Below are 19987 nucleotides of genomic sequence, written 5' to 3' on the forward strand. Positions count from 1 at the left end.
CCTGAAGTGGGATCACTGGGTCATAAGGCAGTTCCATTTTAAAATTTTTGAGTAAACTCCATACTGTTTTTCCATAGTGGCTGCACCAATCTGCATTCCCACCAGCAGTGTATTATGGTTCCCTTTTCTCCACATCCTTGCCAGTACTTATTTATTGATAGTAGCCATTCTGACAGGTGTGAGGTAATATCTCTTTGTAGTTTTAATTTGCATCTCTTTAATGATTAGTGATGTGTTAAGCATTTTTTCATATGTCTATTGGCCATTTGTATGTCCTCTTTGGAGAAGTGTCTATTCAAGTCCTTTGCCCATTTTTAAAAATTGGATTGTCTTCCTGGTGTTGACTTAAAATAGTTCTTTATACATTTTAGAGATTAACCCCTTATCAGATGAGTCACTGGCAGATATGTTCTTCCATATCATGGGTTCCCTTCTTGTTTTGTTGTTTTCTTTTGCTGTGCAGAAGCTTTTTAGTTTGTAGTCCCATTTGTTTATTTTTCCATGTATTTCCTTTGCCTTCAGACATACTGGCAAAAATATTGCTCTGAGAGATGTCTGAGATTTTACCGCCTATGTTTTCTTCTAGGATTTTTATGGTTTTGACTTATATTTTGTCTTTTATCCATTTTGAGTTTATTCTTGTGTATGGTGTATATTGGTGGTCTAGTTGCATTTTTTTGCACATACTTGTCCAATTTTCCCAACACCATTTATTGAAGAGACTGTTTTTGCTTCATTGTATGCTCTTGCCTCCTTTGTCACATATTAATTTATCATAAAAGCATGGGTTGATTTCTAGGCTCTCTGTTCTGTTCATTGATCTGTATGCATTCTTTTGCCAGTAATAGGCTGTTTTGATTATAGTGGCTTTGTAGTATAGCTTGATATCCAGTATTGTGATCCCTGCAACATGTTATTAATTTTGATATGATTCAATTTATGTTTTTACTTTTGGTGCCCTAAGAAACCATTGCCTAACCCAAGGTCACAAAGATTTGGTCCTATTTTTTTCCCCTAAGAATCAGACTCTGAGCTCTTACATTTAGATCAATTTCGAGTTAATTTTTGTGTATGGTCTGAGTTAGGGAGTCTAACTCTATTCTTTCACATGTGGATAGCAAGTTGTCTGAGTACCATTTGTTGAAAAATTTTTTTCTTTCTCCAATGAATGTTCTTAGGAACCTTGTTGAAAATCCATTAGTCATAAATGTAAGGGCTTATTTCTGGATACTCAATTCTGTTTCATTGCCAATCCATGTGCACTGTGTCAATTACTGAAACTTTGTAAGTGTTGAAACCCAGTAGCATGAGTGCTCTTTGTTCTTTTTCCATCATTGTTTTTGCTTTTTGGATCCTCTTATATTTCCATATGAATCTTAGAATCAGCTGATCAACTTCTGCAAAAGCAGCTGGGATTTTGATAGGGATTATGTTGAATCTGTAGATCGAATTAGGGAGTATTGCCATTCTAACAATAATTTTGTCTTCCAATCCATGAATGTGAAATGCCTTTCCATTCATTTAACTCTTTCTTTAATGTTTTGTAGTTTTCAGTGTACAAGTCTTACACTTTAAAAAAAATTCTTTTTCATATCACAAATGGAATCGCATTCTTAATTTCATTTTGATTGTTCATTACTAGTGAATAGAAATACTTTTTTTGTGTATGAATCTTGTATCCTGAAAACTTGTTGAACATGTGAAACGATTTTTATATGAAATCTAATTTGCATCTGTCTCTCCATTAAACAAAACCTCATTCACAGCATGCAAAGGGTGATGCAAAAATAGTTTATTATGATATATATAGTCTATGTAAAGTTAGGTAGTATTTACAAAATAGAAATGACCAGCTATATCCACAGGAATCTAGCATGTCACACAAAGGAATAAATATTTTGACAAAGTATTACTTCAGTTGTAGTGAAAGTTGATCAGAAACTTATTTTTTGAAGCCTCAAACTAAACCATGAAATTTTGAATTGTCAAAACAGAGCAGCCTCACTGACCAGGCTCTCCTCTTCCGGACCCGACAGCCTGACAGGTGATGACCCTGAGAGCATCTGTTTCTGGAGCTGCCTCCGTCTGAGGTCTCTGGTGGAGCCTTGATGTGTGTGGTTACCTGGGCTGCTTAGGCCCCTGCTCTCTTTCGCATATGACTTTTAGTTGGGTGAACATTATCATTTAGCATTAGTACAGAAATTAAACACCAGTTGAAATTACACAAGTTTGTTCTTTAAACATGTATCACCTGTTGAAATAATTAGCGGCGACAGAAGTGACTGTGATTTATTTCCAAACTCCTCTTAGCAGAAAAATTATGTACAGTTTTCACTTTGTTCGTATATCAGCTCTCCCAGCAGTTTAGCATAGTATGTTTTTGTCATTAGTAGCTGAATTGAGACATTTACCCTGATAGAAAAATCACTAATTATAATTGTTGAGGAACCACTTAGAAACTTTACATTTTATAAATATTACTTAGGAAAACCATATGAATTCTTATCACTTAAACCAGTTTGAATCCTAACAAAAAGTCAGTAGATATGTTGTAAATACTAAAGGTAAATCCTAAAATCCATTTTAATTGAAGTTTTGTGATATTAACAATAATTTAGTGTTCTTCTTAATCTATTCCTAGCTTTCTATAAAATAAAACTGAAATATGTGATATAACTAGTTGTAAAGGGTGAAAGAGCAAAGGGCGTGGGAACCGTGAAGGCAGCAGGCGGGCTGGTGTCTGGTGGTCCTTCGCTGTGCACTCACATCCACCCGGCAGGGCCCCGCAAGACTGCAACTGGAGACCACCTGTTGTTTACCGGAGACTTCCAACATTCTCCTGCATTGGACCATCCAATTCTTAAGTGTTCTGTGACTAAATGTTCCCTTACCTATTTGACATAGATGTGTACTACAAAATATCAGCATTATGGGTTTGCACCCTTCTATGCAACCCAAGAGCTGGGAAAATCCAGGGTCCCACTCAGCGGGACCCTGCACGCAGCCCTGCTGTGTGCAGAGCCCGAGGCCAGGACTGACTCCCTACAAGTCTGAAGTTACTCCATAGAAGGATCTGGTCAAGATGGAACTACCATGCTCTTTATTATTCTCTTGATTTTCCTCCAGGATTTTAAATAGCTCTACCAAGAGCAAGTATTACAGAGTGTGTGTTTTTTTTAATGAAAAACAATGTTTGGGTGCAGGGTTATCATTATTGTAGATATTGTATACCTTCTTTAAAACCACCTGTTCAATGACCAAAGCTTTGAGAAAGTCATTGAAAGCATTTCCTTTTAATGTTGGGTGGGGTTCAATGCTGTCCGAAGTTGTTCTTGCTCTCTTCAAGTGTGATGTTGCTTAGTTGTATACAGACATCCCTTTTTGTCACCAAAATTCCTATAGTAACTTCTGATTAGTATTTACACTGCTTGCTCTGAATAATGTACAGGTTATTTTGAAGACAAATACAGCTGTTTTAAAACAAGGAAACTGGTGCCAAAACCGGTTTGGCTCAGTGGATAGAGCGTCAGCCTGCGGACTGAAGGGTCCCGGGTTCGATTCCGGTCAAGGGCATGTACCTTGGTTGTGGGCACATCCCCAGTAGGAGGTGTGCAGGAGGCAGCTGATCGATGTTTCTCTCCCATCAATGTTTCTAGCTCTCTATCTCTCTCCTCTCTCTTCCTCTCTGTAAAAAATTAATAAAAAAATACATTTAAAACAAGGAAACTGGAGCCACACTGAGCTTAGGTCATCACACAGTCCTGCCTGAGCACCTACAGGAGAGGGGGCTCGATGGGTCCCCCATGGGATGGTCATGTTGAGCTATTACTTCTGCTTTCTGTTGAAAGACTTCAGAGAAGGTAGGCCGCTGCACTTTATAGAGAAGCAAGAAGATGTGAAACTTAGGTTCTCAAAAGGGAAAAAGAGTGAGGCCCGTCTTTCCCAGAAGGCAGAACTTGAGAGAAATCGACAGTGTGAGTTTCCACATTGGGTTTATGTCCAGTTTCCTATGAGAGAAACTTTTAATGTAAAGGGGTGTCACTGAACCCTGTTTTTTGAAATTGTGTCTATAAAGGGAAATGTTAAATTCTAAGGCTCCTTAGGACAACGATGAACTAATTTTATTTTCAGAAAAAATAAATGTTGATGGGTTGCATTCTTTTCACTGTAACTGAAAACAGCTTTGAATCCCTAAAGAACTGGCTTAGACTCAGACACACTGGGGAGGGAGTGGTGGAGGATGTGGTTAGCCATGAAGGCATCACGCAGGCATCAGCAGGTAGGGAACAGAAAGGCCGACCCTACACCACCCCGAAATCAGGCCACAGGCCCTACTGTAAGCTGAGAGGCCGAAGAGACCTGGGCTTTAGGAACCAGTGTTACCAGTAATGAGGGAGAAAAGAAACCTTTCCTCAGGAGAAGCACACTGCCTGCCAGAACACACCTGGGTGCCCTCAGCGACATCCTCGCTGGGGCTGGCAGCGACCGGGCACACCTGGTCACTTGTAGCTGAGAAAAGGCCACGGGTGGCGCCCAGCCTCCAGGCGCTCGAGGCAGGGCTGGCCTGTGCCGCTTCGACCTCGGGATGAGTTTAACACAGGCTTGCTAACGGGGCCACCTGGCAGCAGGGAGGCCAGACAGAAACCTCTGTGGTGGGAGAGAGGGTATTAGAAAGGCATCTCCATGCAAAGTGCTTTCCAGGCCAATTCTGTGTCCTGGCCTTGTCAGAATTTCTTTCAGGCAGACTCTGAGAATCACAACTGTGTTTTTAAAAAACTGCAGCTCCTCTTCCTGTGTATGGCCTGTGCCAGCCCCAGTGCCCAGATGTTGGGTCAGTGAGCGGGTGACTGGGTCTGGACGCTGTGGTGTGACAACTTGCACGTCGCCAGCCAGAGCCTGGGGCCCATCCTGGTTCTCCTTGCTTCCCACTTGCTGGACTCATAAGGAGGGGCCTCTGACCTTAGCTCTTGACAAACCCACAAGATCCCACATGGCCGCTGCCAGTCACTACAGGACTGCCACCACTTCCTGCCACAAATTCAAATTCATTTCTGCCCAAGCTGTTTCTAGTGGCAGAGTGCTCTCTGCCGCCTCAGCCCCACCGCTGCCAGGAGGCTGCAGGGCACCCAGCGCCAAGCGTCACGCAGGCCAGGCCTGAAGGGCCCGCTGCATGTGCTCCTGTAGTTAACGTGAGTGTTCGCACAACTATTTGTTACAGTCACACTTTTCCCACCGACAAGCTTGTCACAGCATGCTCACTCGTGCTTGCAGACCACATGTGAGGGTGCACATGTACAGGAGAATAATTACAGCTGAGAGGAGCTGGCCCATGGTCCCCTTTTCCTTCCTGGGAAAGTGGACACTCCCACTGCTTGGTTTGTGCTGGGATCAGAAGCCCAGAGCAGCGGGCTCCCAATCCCCTATTCTCCCTCGCACAGCCCCTGCGGGCGGCCTGCCTCCACGCTGCTCCTCTTTCCTCAGTGGTTAGGTGGCTGAACTCTTCCTGGGGGTTGGTGCCTGCAGGGAGCACATGGAGGTCATTGTACAGTGGAGCCTGCGGCAGGGCCACGCAGGCCAGAGTAAAGCCGCTTTGTTCTGTCCTGCGTGCTTTCCAGCTGGAGAGCAGGACCGAGCAGCAGGAGGCTCAGCCTGACTGCAGTTGTCACTATGTATGGACACTCAGCGAGGCCAAGACAGCTCACACTCTCTGTGGGAGGATGCACAGCAGGACCAGCCCGTGTTGAAGGAGCCCGCTTCTCAGCCAGCTGAGCACTCCCAGCCTGTTTTCTGGTAACCCCAGCTCGGACCAGGCCCAGGAGAGCAAGTGGGTGAGCAGGAAGGTCCCTTACAGAGGCTGCAGGACCAGAGGTCTTCCCTGGCCTCTGCCTTCGACTTCCAAATGCTGCACTCAACACGTTTGCTTCCCAGGATTCCCGAGACCTAACCTTAAGGGATGAGTATAGTGAATGCTCTTTGGACCTCTTCAAAAGCACCACAGATTTCAGACCCTCCCGCGCAGTCTGGAGGCAGATGGAGCTGGACTCCATGTGTGACCTGCCCAGAACTTCAGGGAGGGGCGAGTTCTCCGAAGGAAGGCCACGAAGCCACAGTGCCCAGACAGCCTGCAGAGCCAGGCTAAGTGTCCCGTCACTCAGCCCTAGAGGATGTGCATGGAAATGGGGGTCCCCATAGTTCTGTGCACTCCAGGAATCCTGCATGTGACACAGAAAGTCACGATCCTTTATAAAAACACCGTGGGTCTGCGTGCCAAGGGGTGTTGGTAAGTAGGATTAGGAAACAGAGCTGACAGTCTCTTTCTTTTAAAAACATGGAATAGTAGCAAGGGAGAGACAGGTTTGGGTTAAGACTCTTAAAACTGGAGAGCAGGGCAGACTCATGCCAGCAGAGAGCTCCGAGTCTATCCTGCGAGAAGATAGCACACAAGGGCTCCTGCTGGGCCTTCTCAGGACTCTTTCCAGATGACCTTGTTCACTCATTTACTCTAGAAACTGAGCAAGATGATCTCTACAGTTTACCCCCAAAGCCTCTGTGCACCCAGAGACCATCAGCCCAGCTCGAGCATTAAGAGAGCGAAAGCAGGCTCTTGGCATCCGATCCTGGGCCGTGAGGCAGTGCCCTGCTCCACCCCAGTGACCCACCTTGCTCCTAAGGCAGCGGTGGTCCCACCTGGTTTTATACTCCTCATCTTAGGGTTAATGGTTTTCATGTGTCCATAACAGAAACTCCAATTTATGATCTTTTCCAGAAGTGCTTTACAGCAGCAGGCACCAACCGGTGGTCCGCGGACCACTGGGGGTCTGGGAGTTACGAAAGTTTGGTGACCGCTGCTGTAGTGTTTTGTGATAGTTAAAAAGGTCTTACTCAACTTGTTAAAAAAGCAGAACTATTAGTATAGGTTTACTTTAGGCTCTCTAAATGCTAAAAGGGAACTCTTCAGACCTTAGATTAATTAAATTAGAGTTAAGAGCACAAAATGGGCAATTTTCATCTGATTTTGACATCCTCTGCACTTTCTTCCTGACTTAACATAGGGGTCTTCTCTTAGCCTTTTCCAAAGCAATGTGAGGTTTGTTTTCAGAGGGAATTCATCATTATTTGCAACTGCAGTCTGAAACCCCAGGCCACAGGTCCACAAGCCAACTAGTATGGAAAGACAGGGTGACTGGTGACCAAGGAAAGAGTGAGCGTAGGAAGGAATGAGAGGGTGGGGTTTTGTGCCAGATTTAATAAAAAACAGACAAAACCAGGAAAAGCTGTTCCGACATTTTCAAGGTTGTGAAAAGTTTACCACAAACACCTGGGCTGTGGTTCTGACCTGCATCAGTGGGACAGATCTAAAATGCTGACCTCCTCCCAAGCTCAAAGGTGGGAGCCAAGGCCACACACCGCACCTGACTGCTCAGCTCCTCCTGCAGGCCAATGAGCTGTCAGGGCTGCGATCCAGGCCAAACCACAACCCAGTGCTGTTCCCCCCAAGCGACCAGTGTGCAGCAGAGCTAGCTTATCTATCGGCTGCCGGGCCTTAATACTGACATGAGGGAGGGAGGTGGGCCACAGCGGGAAGGATTCCAACACAGAGCCAGCTGAAGCAGACCACCCTCTCCGACCCCTAGGCTTACTGTAGATCACCTGGAAACAAGCTTGGATAAAGACAACAGGAAGTTCCATCAACACAGCAGGGAATGGCGTGAACAACCTATAAACCTGTCTCTCATGCATCCATACCCACAGTTAACAATGACAATAACAATAATAATAATAAAAAATAAAGGTACAGACGGAAAGTAGCATTTGGGTTGTGCAGCCACAAGCTGGGAAGGGTGTGTGTTCAAACTGAACGGGACACAGTCAGTCTTTCTTCAAGTCCCTGGATTCAAAGAGCTTCAGGCGTTCCTGCACCGTCAGGCCTTCCTTCAGACTCTGGGTGGAGAGCAGGAGAAAACAGTTAAACGCAGACCCCGTGCTGGGTGCAGCCGCAGCACAGGCAGGGGCAGGGTGGGGAGGGCTCCTCAGAGATTAGTGGGCATGCTAAGGAGAGCCCGTCTCCTGTGAGATGGTGTTATCTGGATGAGAAGGGAAAAAAATCAGAAAAACAAGTCCATGAGCATAGAAGATGAATTCTGAGCTGAGGGCTCTTTAGAGAAGCAGCAATCAGACTGATTCAGCCAGGAAAAGATTGTGCCAAGAACTAGAAAACCACCCGTCTCCACCCTTCTCCCGACCGTGAACCTGCCCATGTCTACCACGCCTCCTGCGAGGACAGCCAGAACCCGAGCACCAGGGCGGAGCACAGCTCCTCGCCCTCCCTGATGGGAACCCTGCTGCATTTACTCTCCTGGGATTTGGGAACATGTCACCATAGCTACTAAGGTTTTCCAATGTAAAACCAATACTCTTCTGTGGGACCCTGGGAAAGTGTCCATCTGTGTGGCCTGATGTGAATGACACTACTCTTGGAGGCTTTTCCCAAAAATTTAATTTCTGGATGAGAAAAGGGATGGAATTCCAGCCCTGGTGAGGATGGGCTGGGCTCCTTAGTTGCCATCTGATCTTCACACAACCTCATCAGACCCAGAGCTGACCGTTTCCCCGCTCCCTGGCTGGAGGTGACCAAAGCCCAGGCCTCACGAGACATGAGCCCCAGGTGGCCCGGCGCAGGGGAGCACACCAACTTCAGCCAGAGCTGGGGCACGGGTCCTGGGGCCTGGAGAGTCCAGCCCAAGGCTTCAGAGCAGGTGTGGTGAGAGAATCTGAGGGCTCAGCTTCCTCCAGAGTTTGAAGGAATGGGTGGGCCCTGCTGTCCCCTCAGTTTCGCCCACAACAGCTCTCTTGTTGTTTACCCTGTGGAGGTGTGTGTGTAAATGAATAAATTTTCTTTTAAATAAAGGGTGCGACTGCTAACCTTTCTGAAAATCACTGTCCAGATGGACCTCTGCGTAAGCAGTTGGCTAGGGTCCCTGAAGCTGGCCCCTGAGCAGGGCAGAGGGTGAGGACCGACCCACATCCCACCCCACCCGGGCTTCCCGCTCTCGAGTCTCTTCTCCCAAGTTAGGAGCCGCTGTGCACAGAGCCAGTCTCAGGGTGGCATCGTGCCAGCCACACAGCTCTGCCCCAGCTAGGACTTTCCCATGAGGCAGCAGTGTTAGGGACAGGAAGGCAGGGAGCAGTGGCATGACGGGCAGCCTGAAGCTACAACAGGCCTAAGGCCATGCACCGTGCACACTCCAGCTGTTAAAGGTACATCCCCAACCCCAGAGGAAGGCCCTCGGGGTGCAACTGGCTCCCTTGGGGCTCATTCCTCCCACAGGGCCAATCCTTTGCGGGACACTTCCATGACTCCACACTGATACCACCAGACGGTCTCCATGAGGCCCCCGGGGAACACTTTCTAGCTGCAATCCCAGAAAAGCTGGGCTGTTCTTAAGCAACAAGCTTGCTTTGACTTTACGGTGCTGAGACTGTCTACACTTCTGTATGAGGGACGATGTAGAAACAGCATAAATGAAAGATATAAATCCACACACGTCAGATCCTGTGTCAAAAGCACCAGCGACAGATGGAGTTTCTAGATGACGTCATTCCCGTGGAGGTAGGGTGTCTGCAGATGCAGCGGTGGGAACTGTGGGAGAGGAGCAGCACGCCCTTGTGCCTGGGACCACAGGAGTCCTCGGGGACACCCCCACGGCCCCTCTTTCCTCTTGGACAGCAGGACTGCCTCTACACAAGGGCCTGCTTCCTATTCTGAAAACACGGCCGAGCCCCCTGGGGGCTCAGACGGGCTCTGGGAGCCCTAGCAGCTAGCTCCTGGCCAGCCTGACAGGTTCCCAGTGTGCCCTGCTTCAAAGTCCTTGTGGACAAAGGCCTTGTCAGTGATTTTCTGGCCTTTTGTCCAGAGCCCAGGGGTTCCCCCACCCCACCCACCTCTGACAGGCGGGCACAGGGCAGCACGCTTCCCCAGAAGGGCCTGGCAGAAGCTTCTTGTCACCCATTGTTGACAGGTGTGGGGGGACCTAGCAGCTGCAGTTAAGTCTCAAATGAGTAGAATCTTCAGTAAGAAAACCATAAACCAAAGAACAAGTTTTCCTTTTGCTAAAAAATATTTTTCATGTTTAAATAAAAAAGCCCAAACTAAGTTTTCAATTAAGCCTAAACTGTATTTGGTCACATGACTGTAGAAGAATAAACAAAAGCAAAAGAAGTCTAAAATACGTGGGTTTTCCAAAGCTTTTCCTAGGAGCAGCCTCTTCCCCCAGCCTGGGCGGGGCCTCTCAGCCAGCAAAGGTGCTCTGGCTCCAGGACGGGCCTGAGGCCACACCAGTGTCCACATGAACCCGGTCCCGTACCAGGTCTTCCTGCTGCCCGTGCCCTCCTCACCAGGGAGTAAGAGGTCACACCAGCCAAGCCGCTGAGCACACTTTAGACTAGAACGAGGGACATGTGCCCTCCTGTGAAGACTGGGGTGCCCAGACTGGGTCCCACTGTCCTGGTCATTTCCAAGCAGACTGCTATGTCTCCAGTCTCCCCACCTCCTTTCCGAATAGCACTGTCTTTAATGGAAACTAGGGAAAAGCTTTTGCTTTGCTAGAAAGTGTGCTGGTAGAGCACCCCAGTTAACATGTGGTCCTCCTGCTCTACTGAGATGGGTCCCTGCTCCACCTGCGATCAGCTCCCCGCACATCCCACCTGGGCCGTCTCGGCCTGGCTGTATGCCGGAGGGGGCTCTGCAGCGCTGGGAGACTGCATGGCAGTGGCTTCTGGGCAAGATGGTTCTCCAGAGAGTGTGGAGCGCAGAGCATTTAACATGCATGCTGACCAGGCGCGAGCCCCCCACGGTGTTGGCTCTGTGGGCCGCTCACCACGCTGGGAGGGGAGCTCCCCAGTGCCGGGATCAACTCTCTTATGAGGTTGTAGTGCCAGTTAACTCCCAGAACAGGTCAGAGACACGCCCCTGGGGCTATGTCTGTGCTTGCTGCAGCAGCAGGAATAATAAAGGCACAGGGAACAAGGAGCTTGCTATGGAGGTGTGAGCCGTGCATGCAGGCAGCGCCCTTGGCGGGTGGGTGGATGCTGAGAGGTGGTTTACCTACATGACAAGGGACCTGGAAGCGGGCTCGTTTCAGTTATCCCATGAGACCTGCTCAATTACGGACTGTCAGAGGAAAGAGCAAACAATAAGACACAATAAATCCCGAATGCCACATGCTCAACTCCCCACCCCTGCCCGCCCTGCCCTGGAGAGGCGCACAGGGCAGGGAATGGATGCTGGGGATTGGCACTATGAGGCTGAGGGGAAGGTGCAGGCGGCTTCCTTTCTCAAAGGCAGGCAGCGTCAGCACTAAACTAGGGTGTGCAACAAACTGCAGACAGGCTGGGGCTGCACCAGGAGGGACAGGTGAAATCTGGCCCTGGAGGTCCAAGGTGGGATTTACTCCCAGACCAGGCCCTTCGACGGTCACTGTAGGAGGTGGTTCCACTGCTACACAAAGGGTATCCGAAGCCCGAAGCCACAGAACTGGCCCAGCAAGGGCCATCGTGGGGGCTAGGCACGTTCTGGGACCCGGGGACTCCCTGCTGCTGCCTGTAGTGGGCTTGGACTCCTGCTCCTCTTCCCAGCATCTTGAGCCGCACACACCCAGGCTGGGTCCCAGACTCACCTTGGACCTGATGTTTCTGAGTTGCCGACTGACAGAGGATCTGTCCTTTTTCAAGAAGTCAGGGTTGCTTTTAGATTTCATTATATCTGAAGGAACAAGTAGACCCATTACTTTGTTTTCTAGAGCCCTCTGGAACCAGACTAGAGCTTTAAAAATTTCCCAGGCTGAGCCCTAGCCGGTCTAGCCCAGGATAGAGCGTCGGCCTGCAAACTGAAGGGTCCTGGGTTCGATTCCGGTCAAGGACATGTACCTCGGTTGCAGGCTCCTCCCTGCCCCTGGCCCCAGGCCCATGCAGGAGGCAACCGGTTGATGTGTTTCTCTCACATCAGTGTTTCTCTCTGTTTTCCCCTCTTTCTTCCACTCTCTCTAAAATGGAAAAATATCAAGTGAGGATTAAAAAAAAAAATTTCCCAGCATGGGCCTGACTGCAGGTGAAGTCATGCTGTGTGGGGTGGGCCGGCACTCCGCACTCTGGAGCGCCCCTGACCCACAGAGCAGACCAACAGTCCCCATTAGTCATTTATCCTGCCTCTCTTCTGAGATCCCAGGACCAACACCTTCTCAGAAGCCACCCCTCCAAGACAACCGCCACTGACAGTCTGGTGTACTGTTCTTTAGGTTTCTTGAAAATGATGACTTAAGCCCTGGCCAGTGTTGCTCAGAGGTTAGAGCGCCAGCCCATACTCCGAAGGGTCACAGGTTTGATTTCTGGTCAATGGCATGTACCTGGGTTGCAGGTTCAATCCTGGCCCTCGTTGGGTTACATGCAGGAGACTACCAATCGATGTGAGTGAGTTTGAGTAAGTCTGTTCGGGCCCTTTAAGAATACTCGGGACTTTAGTAGCCTCCATCTCACTCAGCCACCATCCCCACTGGTTTTCAAGGCTGGAAGGTATGAGGACTTCTCTTTCTAGCACTGGAACCCTGGGTTGGGGAGCCTGGAGGGGCTGGGACCCCTCACTCCTCAGGGGCACCTGCAAAACTGAGATGTCCCTTCTGATATTGAACCGCCACAAGTGGGTGTAGGTCCTGCCCCTTCTGCACCTCCGCCCCTCCTACCAGTCTCAATATGGCGTCCTTCTATCTTTATTTACAGGGCTTCTGTTCAGTTAGATCGCGGGAGGTTCTGAATAATGGCTCTTCTGTAGTTTAATTGTGATTTGGATGTGGTTGTGGGGAGGGAAGTCTGCATTCACCTACGCCACCATCTTGACAGAAGCACCTTTACCTGATCTCTTTTAAGAACTGCATTGCATTTCTTTTTTTTTTTTTTTTTTAATATATTTCTTTATTGATTTCAGAGAGGAAGGGAGAGGGGAGAGAGAGATAGAAACATCAATGATGAGAGAGAATCATGGATCGGCTGCCTCCTGCATGCCCCCCACTGGGGATTGAGCCCGCAACCCAGGCATACAACCTTGGCTGGAATCGAACCTAGGACCCTTCAGTCCGCAGGCTGATGCTCTATCCACTGAGCCAAGCTGGCCAGGGCATGCATTGCATTTCATTGTGTTGTGATGTCATGGCTGAAAGAATCCTCTGTTTGATGACAAGAGAGGACTGTTCCGGTGGAATCAGTGTTTGCTCCTGTACACAGTGCTAACTACCTTTGCTGGCACATGCCCATGCACCTGTTTTCTTCAGAAGTTAAAGTGGTAGGTCACAGAATGCACACACTCTCCCCTAGTTCTCAGTCATCTTCTCTGTCTCCTGGCTACCTGGGGCTCCCCTGAGCAGCAGCCACTGTGACCATTTCTTCATCTACCCATAGTCAGCCTATAGTTTGATTTTAAATTTTGCCATATATTGCTTCACTACCTTCCAGAAAGTGCTACCTTAACCTCCCAGAAGCAATGCAAGCAACTTCTCTCCACCCATCCATCAATACTGCCACTATCATGAATGCTTGGTAGATGAGAGAAAAAGTTAAATTTCTTGGATATTAGTGAGCTAGGACATCTTTTCAGGAGGGAGCACCCTCCCTGGCTTCTCCTCCCATCCATGGCCTTCTACAGATTTTATGGTAAAACTCCAGGATCAAGCAATTAGGGAAAGCCTCTTCCACCAAACTGTTGAGTTCTTTAGGAAAATGGTAAACACACCATGTCATTACAATGAAAATAAACACTGTGTGGCTGCCCCTCAGAGCAGTCAGCACAATGCCTGCCACCAATGCACCAACAGGAAAAGCTTCCACCCTGGGCACCGGCCATCCCCATGACCAGCACCCCTCAGGGTGCTCTTTGCAAGGAAATGTAAGTCTAAAATTAGAAAAAGGAAAACCAATTCTCTGATTTGACTTAAGTCCCAGTAACTCTATGAACAAAGCCCCCAAGTTACGCGTCACAACCCAGAGCAGGAAGCGCTCACCATATCCTGCCACAGGGGTGCTCTCAGGGGACTTGTCACCCAGTGCTTCTGTGGCTGTTTTCAGCTGCTCTTTCAACCTGCTGATGTCGCAGTCGGCCTTTGCCCGCACGATGCTGAGCTCCGTGTAGATGTCCTTGTACTTGTCACTGGCGTACTTCTTGTCCTTGAGAAGAAAAGGACAGAGCAAATGGTGGTGACAACCAGGCCAGGAGGTCTGTCTCACTGGGGCTGGAACACTTCTGGGGACTGACTGAGGAATGTCATTGGCAGAGGAGGAGGCAGGTTGGCAGGTGGATCCTGCCTGGTTTTCCAAAGGCAGAAACTAGACACAAACTAAAACAGGCAGGGCCGAGACTCTCGCTGAACACAACACAGGATCCCCAAGGCTGCTGTAGGTGCAGGCATGGTGCAGGCTGGCACAACCTAACCCCCAAGGACCACCCTATAACTTCAGCCTGGAACCCGCCCCCCATCTTAGATTTCCTAAGGGATCCTGGCATCCCTTCTGATTCCAAGAATGCCCTGGAAGAGACTGGCAGCTGACCCAACTCTCACTTCCCAGGATGACATCTCTCTTGGGTCTCACTGTCCCACAAAGCACTAAGAAGGCAGGGAGAACAAGGACACAGCAAGACCGGGTGGGCTCCTCATTTTTATGGTGCTTGCATGAAGGCTGGTTTTTAAGAGAACTCGAGTATCAAACCACATTCCTCATGAAAATAAAATCTACTCTAGAACAGCCCAAGATACTTGCTGAGCATAGGGACCTCTGTGAGACCCGCGTCCCTACACCTCCCCCCACCCCCGCCTCCAGCCCATTCTGCAGATCCAACCCTTCGGCGGTGTGCCCATACCCGCAATGCTGTCTGTAGCTCATCCTTGAGAGAGCTGATCTCCTGTTTTAGGTACTGTATTTCTGATTCCTTGACTCGCAATAAGACCTAGAATGAGAGGGCAATTAGGGGCTGACATTCTGGAGCAAGAGACTGCCATAGTTTTGAAAGCAAAGACTGAAAGTTGAGCAAAGAACTCCCCTCCACACACTGAGGAGTAGACAATTTTCTTCTCATTCTCACCAATTTGCAATTGAAAATGCCAGCAAATAAAATTTAAACACTGATAACATACAGAAATAAAAAGAAGAAAAGAATTGCTGCAACTCCCTAGACTTGTGCCCCTTCTTCCTCAGCCTGGGGGCCACTGTGGTTTCCTGGGACTGAGCCTGTGAGGGGTCTGTGAAGGGGTCCTGCTGGAACCTTGTTGAATGCATTCTGCCTCTTCCACATCATTTAGTGGGAGATATTTTCATGATGAAATTTTAATTGAATGGGAAGAAATCTAAGTGCTTTCATAAAAGGATGTCTCATACATGAAAAGCAATCATTCTAGCTTAAGATGAATCTACCTGACCCCGAATAATAGTTTTACAGAGTCTCAAGCAGCTACAGTGCTCACATAGTTATTAAATGTTTCATTTCAGGTGGTCACTGTTTGAGGTGTGGCAGAAAGAGGGGAGGAGGGTAGTTGAGTGAAGATGGGGTTAAAGGCCCCCTGGTCTCTTCAGGGGTCCCCTCCTCTCCCCTGGGTCCCATGCTGCCTGGAAGCTGTTTTCTCCTGTTGTCCTGGGTGATTTGGATCTTTCCATGTTCTATCCCTCCTGCTGCCTCCAGGACTCACCCCTGTAATGATTCTGTAAGCTATGGGCCACTCCTTGGTCCCCCCTCTTGGGGCTTCTGCAGTACAGAGCTGGGCAAAGAGGGAGCCTGGCTCTGAGCAGTACCTCTAACTCATAGGCATCCTTGCCCTGTGTGAGAGGTGAGCCAGCAGCCTCCCCACCAGCGTCCCCTGTCAGCAGTGTCCGTAGCCGGGCGATCTCCGCAGCCAGGCGGTTGTTCAGCTCCTGGGGGACAGCGACAACAAAACAAGGGTGCTCAGCAGAGATCCTTGGGGGCTGCAATCACACAGTACAACCAAGAGAGGCTCTTTCCTCACAACACTAGGCAGCAGGAGCAGTGCCTGTGCGCCGACTGCATGTTAGAGTTAAAACATGCAGTGTGACAGCTTGCAGCTCCCGTCCCTGTAACAGCTCTAAGTGTGGGCTCTGTGAGTGTTTTACAGAACGGGGCAGGCAGGGTTTCATGACCCTGAATACCTTTTTATCACTGTAAGTCGTGCTACTCTGCTTCATGGCTTTTCCCATTTGAGTTTCTACAAGATTAGGTCCTCCTGCTCATTTTCTGACTAAGTGAAACCAACCCAGCTGGAGTGCCCTCTTACGGGTGGCCACGGGCCTGTGGAGGCCTTGAGCCTGAACCAGGCCAACACATGGCTGCTTAGTGCCCGGGGAGATGAGTGGTGGGCCAGGAGGACGGAACCCCAATTTGGTCCTCACAGAGCTTTTGTCACACTTAACCCACCTCAAGCCTGTCCATTAGCCAGGATTTTAAATGCATCCCAATTTTCTGAGAAGCAGGCACATTTTGAGAATACTCTGACAAAAAAAATGTAAGCAGTGTATGGTCTTGACTGGGAGACATTTAAACACAAGTCTGGGCCTTGGGGATGGGAGACCCAGACAGGGTGCGATAACCCTGCCAGGCCCTGCCCAGCGACGACAAAGCAGAAATTCAGAGACGCTCAGGAGGAGAACCTGAAACACAAGAGGTGAGCCAGCAGCCCCCCACCAGCATCCTGTGAGCAGAGTCCAAATGTCAGCAGCAGTTCCTGCAGCGGATGGCACAGCTCCCCTCCGGCAGTGAGTGTCCCCCCACATGCTGGAGAGGCCTGGCTCCCAGTTCGAACCTAGGCTCCCTTGGCTGTGGGCTCACCTGATTATGGGCATTGAGCTCCTGGTTCTCGCGCTGGCACTGCCGCAGGGCCTGCCGCTCGGCCTCCAGCGCCTGGGCCAGGTGGGCATTCTCCAGGCACTTCTGTGAGTACTGCTCCGAGAGCACCTCCAGCTCCCGCTGCACTGACTGCAGCTCCTCCCTGTGGAGAGGCACCCTCACTCCTCTGCCCTCCCCCAGGCCCAGGCTCCACAAGGGTCCGGGTCCCCACTGTGAAGCTTGAGGGACGAAGAGACAACAGAAAAACTGTTGAGCAACAGAGAACAGGCCCTATGCATTTTTGTTGTCTCAAAAAGTTTGTAAACAGCTAAGTAAGAGAAAACTTCACAAGTACTTCAGGTTCATAGATATCTATTCTGTGTCCTTCTCTGGTCCTCTTTCAAACAACTCAATAGCCCACAGACAACACTTCTCTTGTGAAGGCAGGAGAAAGCTCCTTTACTCATGTCCTATTTCTGAGAAGGCAGGTTTGTACTTTGTTTTCAGCACTAACTTTGGAGGCAATCTGTGCCTCAGAACCCAGTACCAGGTCTACAGGGGCCACAAGAGTCAGTGGCTTGCTGACCCTCACTGGCACTTAGCCCAGCACCTCTGGAAAACAGGCTCTGAGCTGCCCTTAGTGCCAGGGCCTCCACCAATGCCACCTCAGGCTCTGTATCTGTGTGGTTCCCACAAACACACAGGAAAGGCACCGGTTCCCACCTGAAGGGCTATCCCCACCCTCCCGAGGGTGGAAAGCCGACTTACAGATACTGCCGCCGCAGGGCCTCGATGTCTGAGTTGATGCTGCTGATCTGGGACCGCTGGCTCTTCTCCAACTCGCGCTCCATCTCCTCCCGGTGGGCATTCTTCATGGCTTCGATGGCTGCAGGCAAGGACACAGGCGTCAGCACTGGGCTGGTGGCCAGAGAGACAGATATGGCAGTTCCCCACAGCTAATGCTTCCCCATCGGCAGGCGGGCTGGCCTCTCCCAAAACCCATTCTCAGGGTGGATGCAGGTTCATTTGTTCTTCTGATGTTAAATGAGCACCAAACTGATTAAATAAATGTTAATTCAAGCATCAGTTTACAACCCAAGCAAGCTTCCAGGTTAGTGTAGTTCTTCCTGGGCACTAGAATAACAGACCACCGTAAAGTCAATGACATAAAGAGAGGGTGACTTGAACCAAGGGCACTGTGCTTTCTCAGAGAGTGCACAGGCTCTGTGACAAAGCTCTTTGCCAGGTAGAAGCTACAAAATCTTTGTACTCTGATGTTACAGGCAACTCTGGGCAGAGGTCAAAAGCCCCTAATGGGACTGATGAAGCTGGGATAGCCGTTCACATGTAACTGGACGTGTTGGTGGTCAAAGAGAGCTGGAGGGCTGGCTCTAGGCTTGCAAGATCTGAAACAGCTCCTTACACCAGCCCTTTATGCAGAGAGAATTGTCAAAGAATTTTCTTGGGGGATCCAAGATAGTGGCAGAGTAGATGCAAGCTACTTCACATCCTCCCTGGTCCAAACTGGAATTATAATTAAATTACAGAACAATAAACCTGAATAACCAACTGAAGACTAGCTGAACAGAAGTCTCATAACCAAGGAGTTACACGAGAAACCACATCAGGCTCGCAGGAAGGGTGGAGACACAAAAAGGGTGGCTCCGCTCGCATGTGTGGCCATGAGAATGAAGGGCTATCTCAGCTGCAAGGTCCCTCTGAGGAGTGCCTCATGGGCACTGAGGGCAGCTCAGAGCCTTTTTCCCAGAGGGGCTGAGTGCCAGTGAGGACCAGCAGCCCCATGCCAGGCTCCCCTGTCCAGAGCACCCAAGCCAGGAAGAGGGGCCCACATAAAACCTGGCTATGAAAATCAGTTGGGACTCTCTCTGCCAGGGAGAGAAAAGAGTCCATTAGAAACCCAGGCATCCTCTCCAAGGGCCAGTACACACAGCTTACAGACGCCATCTTTCCTGGGTGGACACTCCCCTCCATACAGCCTGGGGGAGTGCACGAACCCACTCCCTGGACTCCCTGTTGCCCTGCCCTGCAAAGCTCATATCTGTAGAAAAGTTAGCCAGTTGTGACCAGCCTGGCCTTGGTGCAGACTCTCCTGGTGGCCAGACTGCCCTGACATTGACCTGCACCAGAGTCCCTTCCTCCCAAAGGCCCCAGAACAAACACACCGGGTTGAGCTTCAGACCACGCAGAAGGAGATCTTGGCAAACAAAAGATGTTGCTGGGGCAAATACTGCTCGTACACTGTTGTTGGGGTTGATCCTCATAGCCAGCCCAAGGGTTAACCCCACCCATGGATGGGCCAACAATAATCCAAGACTCAACTGCAACAGGAAGGCCCACATAACTCATAAAAGGCACATTTCTGGAGCACCTAGGTCAGGTAATTAGGGAGACGATGCCACTGAGCCCCACAGGACACCCATATATATAAGGCCACCATACCAACTGCAAGGCAGAACAGATTTACCTAACACACACAAACAATATAAAATATAGAACAGCGGTCGCTAACCTTTTGGACCTCACGGACCACCAGTGGTCCATGGACCACCGGTTGGCAACTGCTGATATAGAAAACCAGCCAAAGGGGAGACAAAAAAACATGCCCCAATAAAATAACAGGGGAAACCTCCAGGAAAAAAACAAAACAAAAACAAACTAAAAAGAAATGGAGATAAGCAATCTACCAGATAAAGAGTTCAAAACAATGGTTATAAAGATGCTCAAAGAACCTAGGGGAAAAATGGATGAACTCAGTGAGAACTTAAAAAGATAGCAAACATAAAAAAAGGATGTAGAAATCATAAAATTGAAACAGTCAGAAATGAAGAATATAATATCTAAAATGAAGAATATACTAGAAGGAATCAACAGCAGGTTAGATGAAGCAGAGGAACGAATCAGCAATTTGGAAGACAAGGTAGCAGAAAACATTCAAACAAAGCAACAACAAAAAATGAGGATAGTTTAAGGAACCTCTGAGACAACAAGCATAGTAACATTTGTATCATGGGGGTATCAGAACTACAAGGGAGAGAGTAAGGCATTGAGAACCTATTTGAAGAAATAAAGATCGAAAACTTCCCTAACCTGGTGAAA

At 49.1% G+C, this 19987-nt stretch overlaps 1 protein-coding gene across 8 annotated transcripts in view; it reads right to left on the bottom strand.

The window, feature by feature from the left end:
* Window positions 1–1770: 1770 nt before the first annotated feature.
* MPRIP (myosin phosphatase Rho interacting protein) overlaps window positions 1771–19987 on the bottom strand; it is a 188624-nt gene continuing 170407 nt past the window's right edge. For 6 of the 8 annotated variants that reach the window (XM_080682844.1, XM_080682845.1, XM_080682843.1 and 3 more), the window contains 7 exons: window positions 17639–17756; window positions 16874–17033; window positions 15826–15945; window positions 14900–14986; window positions 14046–14208; window positions 11676–11761; window positions 1771–7941 (listed from right to left, as the gene is read on the bottom strand). In XM_080682844.1, the coding sequence (XP_080538970.1) occupies window positions 7870–7941; window positions 11676–11761; window positions 14046–14208; window positions 14900–14986; window positions 15826–15945; window positions 16874–17033; window positions 17639–17756 (806 nt within the window). In that variant the 3' untranslated portion in view covers window positions 1771–7869. Of the gene's footprint in view, window positions 7942–11108; window positions 11171–11675; window positions 11762–14045; window positions 14209–14899; window positions 14987–15825; window positions 15946–16873; window positions 17034–17638; window positions 17757–19987 lie in introns of all 8 variants that reach the window. The other 2 variants (XM_080682846.1, XM_080682841.1) reach the window with 1 other exon arrangement.

This window comes from Plecotus auritus, assembly GCF_963455305.1.
Source record: "Plecotus auritus genome assembly, chromosome: 7".
In the NCBI taxonomy this organism is placed as follows: Eukaryota; Metazoa; Chordata; class Mammalia; order Chiroptera; family Vespertilionidae; genus Plecotus; species Plecotus auritus.